This window comes from Lagopus leucura, unplaced genomic scaffold (genome assembly GCF_019238085.1).
Source record: "Lagopus leucura isolate 7727_CA_CO unplaced genomic scaffold, USGS_WTPT01 Super-Scaffold_100015, whole genome shotgun sequence".
Classification (NCBI taxonomy): domain Eukaryota; kingdom Metazoa; phylum Chordata; class Aves; order Galliformes; family Phasianidae; genus Lagopus; species Lagopus leucura.
In genome coordinates, this window is record NW_024962269.1 from 16476217 (window position 1) to 16493166 (window position 16950).

At 50.0% G+C, this 16950-nt stretch overlaps 1 protein-coding gene across 1 annotated transcript in view; it reads right to left on the reverse strand.

The window, feature by feature from the left end:
* Window positions 1-16289, reverse strand: part of ITGA11 (integrin subunit alpha 11) — a 32822-nt gene extending 16533 nt beyond the window's left edge. The window contains exons 1-3 of the mRNA XM_042876235.1: window positions 16126-16289; window positions 10163-10274; window positions 1343-1452 (exon numbers count right to left, since the gene is read on the reverse strand). Coding sequence (XP_042732169.1) covers window positions 1343-1452; window positions 10163-10274; window positions 16126-16177 — 274 coding nt within the window. The 5' untranslated portion in view covers window positions 16178-16289. The remainder of the gene's footprint in view (window positions 1-1342; window positions 1453-10162; window positions 10275-16125) is intronic.
* Window positions 16290-16950: the final 661 nt, after the last annotated feature.

The following is a 16950-nucleotide window of genomic DNA, read 5'->3' on the forward strand; positions in this document are numbered from 1 at the left end:
TTTTTCCTGCTTGCCATAACAAATAAAGAGAAACGTCTTCTGGGAATGAAACTGTGAGTCACAGACTCTTACGTAGGAAGTCCTTAGGAGAGAAACCCCTCTGAGCAGCTCTAGCATCTCATCCTTTAATGTTGGGCCAGCATGCATTTATATTTGTGCCTTTCTTTCATTTCCCATGTCACAGTCCAGAAACCAGGAACGGCCCATGGGGCAACCCTTTATTTTGGTTAACATGAATAGCACTTAGCTTTGACAAAAACACTGTCTAACCCTTTCATTCCCCCAGTGCAGCTTCACGAGCTCGTCCAAACAACCTCCACCCAAGCTGAGGATACTTAACCCTCACTGATGCCCACTGACCTGGGCTGGGAACCCAGGCAGGGCCCATGGGGCTGATGGAGAAAAGGGAGACAATGGGAATGATGAGGATGATGGGGAAAGCGGGACCAATGGAGATGATGAGCACAAAGGAGGTGATGGGGACGATGGGAATGTTGGGGAAAATGGGAATGATGGGCATGATGGAGACAATGGGGCGATGCTCCTGCCAGCCTTGCTGGCTCCTGTGGCAGCCAACAGTTGTCCTTCTCTCGGCCATGCAGGAATGCCTGGTGTCACTGCAGGGCAGCCCTGGGCTTGCTTTTACTCAGGTGGCCTCAGTGCTAAGTAGTCAAAATAATAAAAATAGAGGGTGCTCTCTGAACTGATTTTTTTTTCATTTGAAACTTGTTTCCAATGGAAAAAGCTTGCTTTTTAGCAAAATTCAGATTTACACGAGAGATTTATTCACTGGAAAAATCTTGAAGTTCTCAAGAAACAAAACAAATAATAATAATAAGAAGAAACCACAATGTTTTCAAACTAAACCCTATTTGCTTCCAATCAATCAAGCACTGTGGATGAGCCAAAGATCCTTCTCTCTTATCAGCTCTGGTAGGAACCCATAACAGTTCAGATGAATAATGATGATAAATAAAGTGCAAACTCCTGCTCTGCTGTGAAACCACCCGAGAATTTGCCCCTAAGCCCCAGAGATGTTTCTCAAGACCCTGGGAAAGTCCCAGGCTCTCACATTCCCACTGACATGGGGCAATATGGGGAACTCATCCCCCAGCCTGGGACATCCTGCTCTTTGCTGGTGTGTGAGGTGGTCGTTACCCACTGCTGACTTTCTCCTGACCGAATGAATCAAACAATTTAAGCTCTGTTAACTAAATTCAACTATTTAACTCCATCCTGACTTGCTTCATTTCATCCCATTGGTGCTTAAAGCTCATGGCCAGGAGTCACACAAGCACCTGAAATAATGACCCAGCACCCCTCGTGCCCTGGGATGCAGTACCTAGGTTGAGCTTGGTGCAGTTGCTGTGAGCGTCGCTGGTCAGTGGGCACTTGTAGACATCTCCTGTCTTCTGCTGCCCATTGGTCTCATAGGGGGCCCCCACAACCAGCCTGCAAAAAAAGGCACCTGTCAGTGTCTCAGGGCTGACATTTTGTCAGAAAAATGGAAAGGAAAAGAACAAACAAAGAAATCCTTCCCTGCGAGGATGTGGTCAAAACATTTTCATCTGTTGGCTCTTGCAAAATCAGACCCAGTCCCCACCACTCCCATGCAAACCTACAAACTGGCCATGTGCCTTAGTGCTGCTGGGAAGCACTGCCTGATACCCAAAGGAAAAGGTAACTGTGACTCACATTGAGGTGCATGGGGAATATTCTCCACTAAAAAGGTAAAAAAAGTGAATTTTCTGGAGGTTTGCTCCATGCTGGGGTTGCTCACTTATGATCAGCCCACAGTGGTCCGGTGGTAACCAGCTCAGGGGCAGGCAAGGATGCTGGGCATCCATCTGTACGCTGAAATAAGCAGAGGTTTATCAGCTGATAGAAACACATAGTGCCAGAAAGGCTGTGGGATTCATCTGGAACATTGCAGGCATTTTTCTCACTTTCTTGTGGACTTGACCAGACTGGAACAAAGCAGCAAACCGAAGGAGGAGAAGAGCAGGACCTGAGGAATTCATCCCTTTTTTTTTCCAGGCCAGTTCAAAAATAACCTGAACCACGGGTTTCTGGCACCTTCTGCTCCCAGCGTGTTAGCCCAAAATAAATCTAGTCCATTGCATTTTGTTTTCAGAACCCATCGGTGGATGCAGCCATCCCCATCCAGATTGCTGAACACACAGGACCTCTTTTGTTCTGAGCTGCCCTACACAACAGCTGGCAAAGCCACTGTTTTCCAGCACAGATGTTCCCAGTTAGGCCAGATTCGGTAATTTTTTTAAACACTGCCTCTACAAAGACAGTAAGCAATCATTCTTTTATTCCATCACTATTAAATGGGATTGCTCACCAACCGAAAACCTTCAAAATCTGAGAAGTATTTAAGGATTCCCACGGAAATACTTCCTGTCTTACAGCTTCGCTGCTAACGAGGAGATTAATTGGGATAAAATAACAACCATCTGGAACCACGCTCAATGGCATCCAGAGGTTGTGTACCTTCTCCTGGACATGTAGGAGGAGTTTGCTTGTGTCTCTCTGCTTCTAGCCCGCACATTATTACGGTCAGAAAAAGAGAAGGCAACAAATGTGAAATGCGAAAAGATGTTGCAGTGGAAGACAGAAAAGATGAGAAGAAGTCAATGTTGAGGCATCCCAAAGGATGATCCTCATTTGTTTGCTCTTCGTTACCCAAGAGCTGAACACAGATGGGATTTAACAGGAACTTGGAGCACCTTCACCTTGGTGGCCCCCTGTGCAGTGTGTCCAGGATCCCTCTGGGACTGCAGGATATGTGCTCCCCAGCCCAGGAATTACCCTCCCCATGGGAAAATCCAACCTGGGCATCTCCCACTAATTAATACTCCCATATCACCATTATCACATTATCTGTTAATTAATAATCACCAGCATTCGACAGCAATCTGTAAAGCAAGAGACAGCGGTGATGGCAGGGCAGCCCATCCCACCCATTCCCCAGCCCTACATCACGCCTGCATGCTCAAAGAAAGCCCAAATACTTACAGCCACTGCCCTAAATGTAGCGGAAATGCAGGCAGGGGTTGAGAAGCTCACCAAAACAGATTTTTTGCCTTCCCAAGACAATGGCATTGTTTTCCCTCTCGGGTTAAATAGAAGGGATTAATTAGCCAAAGCTGTCAAACTCCCGTGGAAACTTGGCAGCTCAGGAGAAGGCTTTTGCTGCTGTTGGGAAGGTGATGGCGCAGGCTGTGGGATCAGGGGAATGTCTCCCCAAGGCAGCGATGCCAGCTTGCAGGTTACCAACCCCTCCCTTTATCTTGCTTTGTAAACTTGTGGTCTAAATAGTTCTTTTTTTTTTCTTCTCCTCCATAAATAAAGAAAATAATGACAAAACTTCCTAAAATGCCCTATCTCAAATGACTCGGATCCAATGAGGGCACCTTGCTATCCCTTCCCATGTGCAACCCTGGGTCACCTCAAATCCTCCCCTAGCACTCCCAGTGCTCCTAAGCAAGCAAAGCCCTCTGCAAAGCCCAGAGCAGCAGCCTTGCATCATGCTTTGGCTAATAAAGGAAGATTTAAGAGCAAACAAGAACCAAACAACGCCTCCCTCGCCTTCCTTTTCATGCGGTCCTTATGGAGAAAACAAAAGCAGAAAAAAAAAGGAATTTAATGTGAAGCGCATAAACCGCTCAGAGCAACATGACTGAGGACATATTTCTAACATTCTTCCCTGGGAAAAAAGCTGAAAACAGCGATGGTGGTGGAAATGCCCACGTTGTGTCTTCTCAGACGATGCAGTAAGAATTGAATTTCTGGATCTGTGCTTTTATCAGACCATTAAACCCATGCTCTGTCCTGCTTCGTGGTCTTGCACGAGCCACGGCTGCAAACCATGCAAGGCTCACATCAAACACCAAAACAATGCAAATCTGAGCATTCAAGGAGGAATTTTTTGTTGTTGCTGCTGGGTTTTTGTTTTGTTTTGGTGGTTTTTTTTTGCACTGTTTCAAATGGTTTCGTTGCATGGGAACATGGGTGGTAGCACAAAACCTGAAAGACAGCAGCACTGCGGTGTCTGGAACAACTGAAGTCCCAGCTGCTCGGTGCCAAACCATGCTTCTCTTTTTTCTCCCCTTAGCCAAACTATCTAGTGTAATTTCCTGCACCACAGACATTAATTCATGCAGGTTATCTCAGTAATGAACCCAGGAAGCAATGCTTGGCTGGAGCACACCTCCCAAAAGCCATTCAGCTGTGATTTGAAGGTGTCGAGGGTTGGTGAACCCATTCTTCCAATGGAGAACGTGTCGCAGAGCTCATCCCCTTCACCTCTCTCCAGGCAGAAGAGAGGTGTGATCACTGCTGGTGCTTTGCACCTCAAATTAAGGATGCCTGGGAGCCCCCTGTGACCTTCTGACTTAAGGGAGCGACTCCCCACACAGCATAGAGAGGTTGCAAAGCTCGTTCTGAGCCCCCCAGGACGTTTTGATTAAATGGAAAGAAGTCAGGAAAAGAAGGTATGTGTCGCTGGTGATCTGGGAATGCAGGGATTAGGAAGGAATGGAGAAGAAACTATGCTTTTCACAGGATTTTTCAATCAATGGGACACTTAATCTCCTGCAAGGCAAACTCACTTGTACTTAATTTATTCAAGATGGGATTGGATGAAGAAGTTATTAAAGGGGTTCAGGAAAGGGAGAGTTCAGCAGTGGAAAACTTTCAGTTGGTTTGTGGCAGCTTGGACTGGACACAGGAGGGGAAGGGACTTTGAGATATTTTTCTCTATGCTGGCCCTCTCACTGCAAAATGAAAGATAAACACATCTGCAGTCCAACCAGCTGCTCAGGTTGATCTGGGAGGGGATGCTCCTAAATACCCAGCACAGCTCCGCGCGCATCCCATGGCCCTGCCACCTCCACCCATTGTAGCCTTGCAATGGCAAGGGGCCTCCAACAGGACATGGGGCCAAAGACCAAGCCATGCAGCTGTCCTTTGTGCCACAGCAGTCCTGTAGATATTGCAAGAAGCAAAATGAGCAGAGTTCTCCCTAAAATAGTGTACAATGGGCGTGTTGCAGAACACGGCTGAGGAACTTGCAGAATACTGTGGTCAGAAATAATGATACTTTCTCGTTTTTCCTGGTGTAATTTTTTCCTTTCACGCAGGGCTATGGCAACCCAGGAGTGTTTACAGGCAAGGCCCCTGGGCTGCGGGTTTCCACCATGATGTTTGGGGTGGCTGGTTGGGGCATCAGGCACCACGTCCATCCTGACCCCAGCACTGATTTCTACTGGAAGTTTCCAAAGCAAACCCTGATCTCTGACACTGGCTCTCACTGACTGCCTCTCGCTTTCCCTAATTGCCCATTATCACCAGAAAACAATGCTCTTGGGGGTTCCCAAACCACCATTAGGTCACTGGCTCCATCCTGCTGCTGTGCAGCGCTCTGAGACCACCCAATCCTAAACATCAAAGAAATGACCACAAAAGCCTTTTTATGGTCAAGTAATATGGGATAGGAGGGAATAACATCATCTTCATTCATAAAGATCAGCTGCGCAGTATCTATAGCTCCTCTTTTCCTCCCAGATTTGAGGTAGGCTGAAAGAATGTGCCCATGAACACTGCAGGAGGACTTCGTCCTCCCTTCTGCAAGACCTGCCACAAGGATCACAAGGGACTGTTTTTCAGCTGAACCAAAGGCTTTCAAAACAAAAATAATAATAATAATAATAAATACAAATGGTAGGACATAAACTTGTGATTGATGCCATCCATCTCAAGAGCTGGTGAGAACCAGTCGAAAGATTTTCTCCAAGGATGTCTAACATACCATGTCCTCCATGGAGCCCTGGGGCAGCCCTGAGGAGCCTGGTGATGCTACCAGCAGAGCCCTGGGGTTTCTCACAGTTAAAGCCCACTGAACACAGGAGTAGATTGGGGCTGCAGTGCATCCCCCATTCCCGGCACGGTGGGAGGGAGCGCCAGGAGCAGACGTTTCCCCGCGCCGAAGGAATGCTCTGCAGCTATGTACCCTTTCACCAAAATAATCCCAGCACTCGGGCACCGGCCAAACCACAGGAGAGTTGCAGCCAAGAAAGCCTCGCAGTAGTAGGGAAATAGCAAACCCTTTAACTGTTTTTCCAGATCAGCACAATTACAGCTTTAAATCCACCGAGCAGACTTTTCTCTCCTCTCCCTCCTCCTTTTTCCCTCACGAGTGCTCAGACTGGAAACGTCACGTCTGTTGCTGGGGCTGCTCTCTGTGGGCACTGGGGGGGTTCATCCCCAGAGGCCCTTCTGCTGCTGTAGGTCCAAACCCCACAGCAGAGCAGAGCTTTGCAGCGCTGCATGTCACACAGGAGTCAGAGCAGCATGAGCTGCAGCAGCCGGTGATGCTCTTGGGACAACGCCACCTCGCCAGCAGCATCAGCAAAGCTCCGCTCCCAGCCTGCTTGAGAATGCTATATTTATTATTTTTATGGCTTCAGAAGGCTAATGGATGTTTATTCACAATGTTTCACTTCCACAGCCAGTTCTCCTCATGCCTCATTTTTTTGGATAGCTAGAAAACGCTCAGCACGCAAGCAGCGATGCTCCTGCTGCCCCGTGGCACAGCCACCTCCTCCCAGCCTCACATTTTTTATTTAGATGGGGAAAAGGATGTGGGTGTCTGGAATATCATGATGGAAAGCCAAGGGCGGCAGCTGGGGCTTCTGGCTGGGAGCACACTCAGATGACACACAGAGTGCCCCCAGCCCACTCACATCTCCCCACTTGCGCACACTGCCGCAGACACCTGCCTTCAGCCTTTCCCTATAAATCCCTCCCAGGTGGTGCAGTGGAAAGTCCCGTCTGGGTCGGCAGCACAGTGCTAATCTCATCAGGGTGGGCTTTGTGCGGCTGCAGCCCCAGCCCCCACCCCACATCCAGCTGGAGCCAGCAGGGGGTAATCCAGAACATCTGGCAGCAGGGCTGGGCCTTCTGCACCACAGAGCTCCAGCTCCAGAGATGCTGAAGTGATGGAGAACTGAGAGAAGCACTTGGGAAAGGGATCTCTAACAACATTTCCCTCTGAACTCCATGCAGTTCTGGTCCGTATTTGATATACACGTGCCTGCTGAGATTCATGGGATCATTAAGATTGGAAGAGACTTCTCAGATCTGCAAGCCCAACCCCAACTCATCCCACTGTGCTCACTGACCTCATCTCCAAGTGCCACATCTCCATGGTTCTTGGACACCTCCAGGAACAGTGACTCCACCATTGCCCTGAGCTGCCTGTGCCAATGTTCAGTTCCCCATTTCCATGCTTGAACATCCTTACTTTTCCCAAATAAATGCACCTACAGCAACAAGCCTGTCTGGGTTCATGCTATCCACACCTCGAATACTCCTAAACTGCATGGCACAGTGCAAGAAGAGGAGCAGCTCACTTCTTTGGGACGCTGCCATCACCTAACCCCTAAAGCACCTCTATCAACCCCAAAATTCTGCCCACATCTGATGAGGAAGCACTGACCCCAGTGAGTATCACAGCACTACCTGAGGCACCAGCACAGGGCTGTGGGACGCTCAGACCCACACCAGATCCACGCAGAGTTCGGTCAGCGCACACTGGGATGAGATTTGGGAGCCTGCTGTCATTTTTTCCATTTGCACACTTGGAGCACAGCTCACACCTCCAGCTTCGTGAAAAAGGGAGAGAAGCAGCAAGAGGGAGGTCTGGGAGGCACTGCTGCCTGCCAGCAGGGAACGTGACCCCACAAAGCAGAGAGCTCCTGGAGCAGCGCATTTCCAACTGCTTCTTCCCCCAGAGTTTAATAATCGGGATTCTTTCCTCCCAGGTTTTCCACTATCAGAGCTGTTGTCATAGCCCCACGTGCAAGCTGTCTGGATGCTACTGCAAGGGAAAGTGCCACAACTCCAAATACACCTGCAGAATTACATTTGTGTATGCACGCATAAATATTCCTATACTCTCGCTCACACATACATAAGCTGCTTTGCAATCCTCCTGCAGCCATCCACGATGGCCAAAAGCAGCATTAAAACAGTTCAGACTGGAGCAGAGGTGCCAAACTCCTCAGATTCCACATCCAATATTTGGCAGCTGTATGGCTGAGCGCTGTCAGAGCCGTTGCTCCTGGAGGAGCTACATTTCAGACACAGCCATTTCACTCCTCTGAGCTCCTGGGTGCTGCTTGCCTCTACTCCTGCCTTCCACTAGCCACAGTTCTGCCATATCACTCCCATTCCTTCTGCACCTGGCAGCTTTCCAGCCTGGCTGAGACTCTGCGCAATGATTATCACATGGCTCTCTGTGTCCTTGGTTCCTACTACAGACATTTTGTTTGTTCAGTCATTTCTCCTTTAACCAGAGTGAGTCACGATGGCTTCATTTTTAATGACGTGCACATTTAATAGACATGTTATACTATGTAATTGCCCATTCTAATACACACTGTATTTATGTATATGCCTACGCTTACCCAGGGCAGAGAACATCCATTTCTTCATGCGGTGGAGAAAAACTTTGTCATTTGTGGAGTCAGGAGTTGGACTCAGCGATCCTTATGGGTCCCTTCCAACTTGGGATTACTCTATGATTCTATGAAAATGACAGCTAAGTGCTGGCAGATGTTGACATGGGAGATGTGGGAGAAGAACGTGCGAGCTGGGCTGGCTCCCTGCTGCCACTGTCACAAAATTGGAGGGGATGGAAGGGACCCATGGAGAGCACCCAGCCCAACCCCATAGGGCCCCTACAATAACACAGGGCCCCTACAATAGGTTGCAAATGGATGTCACTTTGTCACTGGAGGAACAGGGTGGCACCTGAGTGCACACACCATCCTCACTGGTTACTGCTCCCTGCTGAGGTTTTGGCACTTGAAGGAGTAAAAGAAAAATAGAAGTAGAGCAGCAGAGGTAGGAATGTGATGGCAGAGACATTTTGTTCTGCTCCTTATCTGCTTCAAAGAACTGCAGTCTCTGATCAGCTCTTTCCTAGGCTTAGTCCCAGCCTCACATTTTTGGCAAGTTTCTGCCTCCCTTCTGGCACTGCTGGTGTGGCGAGAGCTGCACCTCCATTCACCAGCACAGCTTCTGTTTGGGTTGTGGCCTGAATGCAGACAGTCTGTGAGAGTTTAAGGCAAGAAAATGGGCTAAAAGAGCAATCCCTTTGGGCTCAGAGCAGCTGTGCTGCAGGGGCATGTGCCCCAGCATCACATGGAGCCAGACCATGCACGAGATCTTCCCAGCAAGGCAGCAGCACAGTGAGCTGCTCCCAGGCTGTGCATTGAGGGAATTGCTGGAACGTCCTTTATTTACAGGAGCTGCCTCATGGCTGTGCTCACTCCCTGCTCCGGTGGCTTTGGCCACGATCAGCCCTGCTGGCAGGTTGCCCAAAATTCCTTATCCTTCCAAGAAAGCCTTGCTTTGGGTAAATAGCCATGTTCTCAAGCACAGAAAGGGTGAAGGAATTCCTGGTTTAAGTTCAAGTGCAAGTTGGACAGCAGGGAAAGAGTCCTGAGGATGGAAAGGGTCCCCAGTGCCATGTGAAAACCTGCTCATGGACCACTGGGGTGTACCAATAGGGATGCTCCAGTGCTAGGCATGACCATATTTTGGAGGAGACCCAGCCATGAACTCCCTGGGGGCTACATCACATGCTCAGAACCCAGCTCTGCCATGGGGATGGGGTGGCCTCCTGGACTGCAACATCTTTCTACCCCATCCTCCAATACCTGAGCAAAACTCATCCCAGCTGCAGCAGGCATCTCTGATAATTTCTGCAGACATCACTTCTTCAGTGGAAACTCTATAACATTTTATAGATGGGATGGCCCTAACCCAAAGCCCAGATGGGTTTCCAACAAGTGCTGGAGGCTGAGCAGCCCTGGGGAGCTGTGAACCTGCCTGGAGTGGGACGAGAGCCCCTGCAGCACCTGCAAACCCTGCTCTGTGCACATAACTTGGATCCAGCACCAAACCTCGCTTAAATCTTGCATTTTCCAGTCGCAAACCTTGCTTAAGTCTTGCATTTACCAGCACCAAACCTTGCTACCCTACAGAGCCTGAGCAATGCCTGCCCCAGATCAGCAGGTTGGGAGGAGCGGGAGATAGGCACGTTCCCATAGGGTGTTGTAGACCCCTCCTCTCAGTACTCACTCACCACTTCTTGCCCCCAATGTCGTGCTGCTGCACTGTGTAGCCAAAATACGCATCCTTAGAGCCAGTGATGATTTTGGGCCTCTTGGTGTCGATGTTGAAGGTGTCACTGAGCCCTGGGGAGAGAAGGATCCCATTAAACACAGTGCAGAGATGGAAGAAGAAAGCACTTGTTACAGCAAGGGTGGTCAGACCCTGAAGAGGTCAACCAGAGCTATGTGGAGCCCCATCCATGGGGATATCCCACACAGCCTGCCCCAGTACGAACACAGATGCTCTCCAGAATTGCCTCCAACCCCAACACCGTTGTCCAGAATGGCAAAAAGCTAGTTTGATCACATCACAGCAGCTTGGTGGCACAGCATCACCTTGACAACCTGCAATCGAAGGGAGGCTGAGACCCCAGATGCACTCACCCCACCCCTCCTGCAGTCACTGAAGGATGTAGATGTGAGACTGCATTCCAGCACACAGCCATCCCCATTGACCACCTCCTGCCTTCTCCAAGGGCATTGCAGCACCAAAGAGACAACAGTTAAGAGTCACATCTCACATGTAACCAGAAGCTGATGCCACCAGGGGGATGCCAGGGAGAACAATTATAGAACAGCTTGAGGTGGAAAGGACATGTAAAGTCCATTTGGCCCCATTCCCCTGCAATGAATGGGACGCCCACAGCTCCAGCAGCCTGACCTTGGGTGTCTGCAGGTACAGGGCATTCATCACCTCTCTGGGCAACCAATGCCAGTGCCTCACTATCCTTATTATAAAAAAAAAAAAAACCCACAAAAACACAAAACCTTTTCTTATATCCAGTCAAAATCTCCCCTTTCTACAGCTGGTGTGGCTGTGCTGCAGGGAGGCACTCAGCACATCCCAGCTTGTTGGCCTCCAGGCAGCAAGTAACTGCTGGACCACTTAGCCTGCCACAAATCAAGGATCCTGGCATTGCCCATAAGGCAGCTTTAGAGGCAGCAGAAGGGTCACGTTCAGTACTCATACAGAAACAAAGGAGTTGTCAACAGGAGAGGTTGGGAAACTGCTTCCCAGGGAGGAAATTTAGGATGGAAAGTGCTTTTGTAGGTAGGAATGTTAGGATTAAACCTGATTTTTTTTTTCTTTTGCAGTCATAGTGACAAATCGGCAATGTTGGCTTGATAAACAGAGAAATGCAGCCTTGCCAACGGAGAGCTGAGGTAAGAAGCTTTATAATCCTACAAAAAGAAATTCTAGAAAGCAAGGAAAAAAAAAAAAAAGGAGACTGGGGAGAATGAGAGCCAGCACATTTTGTGGTAGTTTGACCTGATTTAACATTGCAAAACAAATCAAAACCTCCTTCGTGTTAACCATTGCCCACTGGAGACATGCAGGAGTCGAGCAGCAGGCACAGAGCGTGGCAGAGGGACAGAAGGGCACACAGGGGGTGAGAACATCCTCCAGCTTTGCACTGAAGGAGCATTTTCTTCTGTCAGTGCAGCTGGCACGAAAGCAGAAGGTTATGGGGAGCAGGAATGGTGGGAGAAGTTGGGGACACCCATCCTATGGCTCTTTGCTCTGATGCACTGCACAGCTTTGGGCTCCTGGAGAAATAAAGAGCAACTGAGCTGTTTGCAAGAGGCAGCCTGGAGAAGAAAAAGTACCGAGAGTGCAAGCAATTCATAGAACACAAAAGTCTCTGAATAGAGAGAAGCAGGGAGAAATGTGAGGTTGGCCAATTAATGCATGCATGCAGAGAGTGAAGGTGAAAAGCAGTTTCCTGTGGGGTTTGCTGCTCCAAATGATAGGCAATATGAAGGGGGAAGCCAGACTGGGAGCTGAGCTTGGTTAGATCGCATTTAGGGTTGGAAAAGAGGGGGAAAAAAGGAAAGGAATGGTAAAAACATTCCCTCCCATCCTTACTGATCCCCTTGAAATCCTTGGGAGGGGTGCAGCTCTGCTGCTCTCAAGCATTCACATTTTCCTGGGATGCCTCCCCAGTGATTGAGGTATTAGAACTCAGCAGTTTGGGATCTTTTTCTCTCCATATTCAAATGTCTCCGAGTCCCATAGCAGGGATGGAAAGAAAGAGACCACAACAGCAGAGCTGTGCTTGGACAGCAAAAACCACCACCCACCCAAGGAGCCCAAACCCCATTCTGCAGCACTGCTAGGGCTCCAATCTGCTGCTCCTGCTCTTTAAAAGCACCCTAAAGCTCTTTTTTTTTTAACATAAATAATGTCTGTGTAGACATGAGGGACTGCAGCTAACCCTGACCCAATCCCATAGTTTAAACCCATTAGCTCCCAAAGCTGCAGTGAGATAGATGTGGGCTCTGATGGCCAGCATGCCCCGTGCTTCCAGCAGGTACCAGGCAGAAAAACAAAGCGGTCAGGAAGAAAGCTTCCAGACAATGGATGGCAACACTGCTGGTATGTGGACACAGGAGGGAAGGAATTCAGGAAAGCAGACAGATGTGGGTGCATTCGAGGTAGGAAGAAAGAAAATAAATGTGTCAAGATTTAAGCCGGCTTAAATTAATGGAAGTTTCTCTGAAAGGTTGTCAAGGAGATTTAGCAACCCAGAGAGCTCAGCCTCATTTTCTTGTCAGAAGTGACATCACTGTCATAAATATGTGACCAAAACCCACATGTTTTGCTTGCGATCGCGCCAAGGCAGGAAGCCTCAAATACCTCCTTTCCGAACTGGAACTTCTGTTGAGTTGAAACTTTTTGATTCTTGTCAGGTCAAATAATGAAAGGGGGGGGGAATAAAGCACATTTGAGGAACAATGCTTGGGAAAAAAAGGCACCTTTGCCGCCAGAAAGAATTAAAATAAGTCCTCCTTGTGCAGCTTTGAGCCACTCCTGTGCCAGGGATGCTCTCACGGTCTCTGCACCTTCCTCCTGCCCAAATCTGTGCCTGTGCCCCCAGCTGGGTCATAGAATCATAAGCAATGGAAGAGAGCACTAAGATCATCTAGCCCAACCATCAACCCATCGTCCAACCATCAACCTATCTACCCCTGGTCCCCATGGGGTGGGTGAAGGTTCTGCCACGGTGCCCCAAGTTGGTGGCTGCTGTTTGCTGTTTTGCTGCAAACTGTCAATCTGAGGAGATCAGAGCTGAGCAGAGGAGCTGCTAGAATAAATTCATTGTTACTCTGAGGGCACCCCCAAAGCTAGTGCCGTCACAGCTTAGGACAAGGTGGAAGCATAGGGTGAAGACCAACCTCTGGGCTCTTTAGCCCAAGAGCTGTCCTTGCACCAATCCCTTTCCTTATTGCCCAAACCCATGCAGGAAAGACAACCTCCACAGTGTGGGACTGCACACACAAGACACTGCCACTGAACCACTGTGACCCACACCACCCCAGCCTGTCCAGGGCAGCCAGCCAGGCTCCCATGACGGAATCCCCATTGCCGCATGGGCTTTGGTGGCATCAGACACTGCTCTGCAATCCATCTATCACACATACTGTTTACTCTTACGTTCTGGATCGGCTTAGAGAAGACTTTGAGGTTGATATGGAGTATTTGGGCAAAAGCTAGCAGGCTCCAAGGAGAAACAGGGTGGACCACATGTTCCTACGCCTCCCTCCAGCCTCAGCCTCTATCAAACTCGGCAGAATGAAACACTGAAAGCACCAAATTCCTATCCAGGTCTCTATCTCAAAGCCAGCATTTGTCATCAGTTATTAGGAAACAAACGGAGCTCGGTGGCTGCCACAGATAGAGAGCCAGGGAATACTGGGGATGAACAGAAGATCAGTCATCACAGATGCATGTGTTGTAACATTCCTGGTTACCCACAAAACATCTCACAAACAGCCCTGGGGCACTAGCTACAGCAGTACCTTGTGCTTCCACAGTTCAGCTTTCTGGCCCCCCAAAAGCAGGGGAGGAGCTGTGTGGCTGCATTAATTGCAGCAGACCATGTTTAACAGCATCGAGGAACACACTGATTATTCATTTGCAATGTGTTCACCAGGAATAACACAACTAGCCATGGGGGATGAATATCAGCTGCTCTCCAAATGCTCCTTTCCCAGGGGAGCTGCTTAGGGAGCAATGGGAGGCTCATCATAAGGCTCTGGGATGGAGATCGACTTCCCACATTCAAGATGCCCACTGACTTCCAGTGGCCAAACCTTGGCTGTTGGATGGAGGACTCAAGGTGTGGGACATTCTAGCCCTGATCTTCGGGTTCTGCAGCCACATAGCATTTAGTTCCCATCAGCAAAGCCTTAGGCACAACTGCTGGAGGTCCCCTGTGACCCCACCTGAACCACCCCAAATATGTCCCACAAGGCAAGCATGAGAGTTTTACCATTTGGTGGCTCTTTGGTGAAGGGATGAGCTGACTTGCCTTCTCTGAACAAGGAAACTAATGCAAGAAAACAAATGCATGCTGTGAAATGACAGAAATTATTGCATCTAAGGATGACTTCCTGAAGAAGAAGTCTATCTTCATATCTGCTCAGACACCAAGTCCCCATGGTGTAAGTATCACCTCTCTTGCAACACAGCCTATGCCTGGAGGATTTATTGCAGCAAGCCCTTGGCCTGGATTTTAGCTATTTGTCCACAGGATGTATGGCACTGGTGGCCCCCGGGCACCATGATGCCCCCAGTACTGAGTAACCCCTGAAGGATGCCCCATGCCCACCAGCACCAGGGACACGGCGGTGTCTCAGGGCCTCCCAGCCCAGGTGAGTGCCTTGCAGACCAACAGAACACTCAGTGGCTGCCTGCACAGCAAAGGGACAGTTCCCAACAACGCACATCCCAGCTCAGTGCCCACGCATGGCACAGACTTGCTTTGAGTTAGTCCTCAGCAAAATACAGTGAAATACAGCCACGAAGCATTGGGTCTGGCTGGGCTCAGAGACCACCACATCGTGATGGAAGCAGCGTTAACCCTTCCTGCGTCTCTGTCACCCCCAGCAGCAGCACCATCCCCCTCAGTCACCATACAGACAACGATACCCACGGGCAGAAACCTCAACCCAAGGGCTGATTTTTATTCAGCCCAAAGCAGAAACACAGATTTACCACAGCCCTGAGCTCACTCTATAATAGCTCTACGAGCAGCAGCTCTTTAAGAGGAGCTCACTGAGGGACTCTGTTGCCCACGTAAGCACGGCCGGCCGCAGCGCTCTGCCCCGCAGCTCCACGCAGGCAGCCCCGCGCCCTCCGCCATGCGAGCCATGCACACATGGTCCCCATTAGGCACAGAAAAGCAGCCCCGCCGCGGCTGGCTTGAAATCATCCAGCACCAGCGCTATTAGCAAGGAGAAAAACAAAAGGAAAACAAAAAAGAAAGTGTTGGCTTGCTTTCCATTGGGATGTTTAGAAATGTTTACAGTGGCATTAGCTCTCGGTGCTGCCGGGGATGCGTGGCCGCCGGCGGTGCTCCTGGTAGTGGGAGCGAGCTCTGTTCTTCACTTTGAAGCTGAGCAGCCCCAGCCTGGGCTGTGTGCAGGAAGCTGCCAGCTGCAACCACAGCAGGACGGAGCCTCCTGCAAGCGGGCAGCAATGGGCTGAGCTCTGCCCCATCCCAGCCAAGCAGAGCTGCAGGAGCACATCCATAAGCAAGACACAGACCTAAAGACCTTCTTCACTTCTTTAATCCCAGGCACTTCTCTTCTGCATAGCAACTTCGCACACAACAGGGTAAGTTACATTATAAGCTAGATGAAGGATGCAAAAATTAACCCAAGGTAAAAAGGTCCTGTTGTCTAGGGGACTTATTTCTCCTCTGTTCTATACTCCAGAAAGCTGCTTGACTAATCCCACTTGTGCCCACAGCCCGGATGGGGAAGCACTCCAATCCTTTTAACTAACTCTCTGCTTGCCTCCAAGGCACCCGGCTCCCTCCCTCCTGCTCCAACAGCCCCATCAAAGCTGGGCTTTCCCAAACACCTTCCTTCCCTCTGCTTAAGCCAGCAGGAGTTCTTTTCCCAGACACAGAGGGGAGTGGGCTCTTACCGGGAAGGAGGCAGAGGGAGCAGGCGAGGAGCATCCTGCTGGGAAGGTCCATGGGAGCACCAGGGGCTCCCCGGCCCCGCGCATCTGCCGGAGACACCCAGCCAGAGTGGTAGCCCTGCTCAGAAAGCCCTTTCCTTATCCCCAGCCTTCCCCTGCTCCCTGACAGCAGACGAGCATTGGGAGGGAGTGGGAGGGACGAGTGAGGCTTGGAGGAGGTACAGCAGGAGAGGGGACAGCCTGCACGCGGCCACGGCACCCTTTAGGGATCGGGTCAGGGTTGGGGCTGTGTTGGATGGGATCTGTGCTCCCATGGCATGCCTGGGAGCATCCCTGTGCCTCAAAGGGACTGGTGGCAAAAAGTCTGCATGGGGCCACTGTTGATGGTGGTGTCAGCACTGTTGTGCTGTCACCCCATTTCAGGCACTACATCTACTGGGGGATGGGAGCAAAGCAGCAGTGCACCAAGGAGCACCTCCTGGGCTGTTCCCAGGCACTATGGAATGCTTTGACTCTGCATGTCCCTTGGGTTGGCTTCCCTGAGAATTGTCATCAACAGCCCTGACACCTCCAGGTGGACTCGACAGCCCAAAACATACTACACAACATCTTCTGGGTGATATTTCCTCCCTCCCCAGATCTGGGAGCGACCTGTGGAGGATGCACTCAGTGCTGCAGGTTTAATTTCAGACCCCAAAGTCCCCTCCAAACCTTTCTTCCAATCCCAATCAAAGGGAGTTGGTACCTGCACAGACCATGCTCCACCAGACCAAGGTGTGCCCAACACTTCTCTTACCACCCAGCTGATAGGGAAGTTCTGAAACAGCT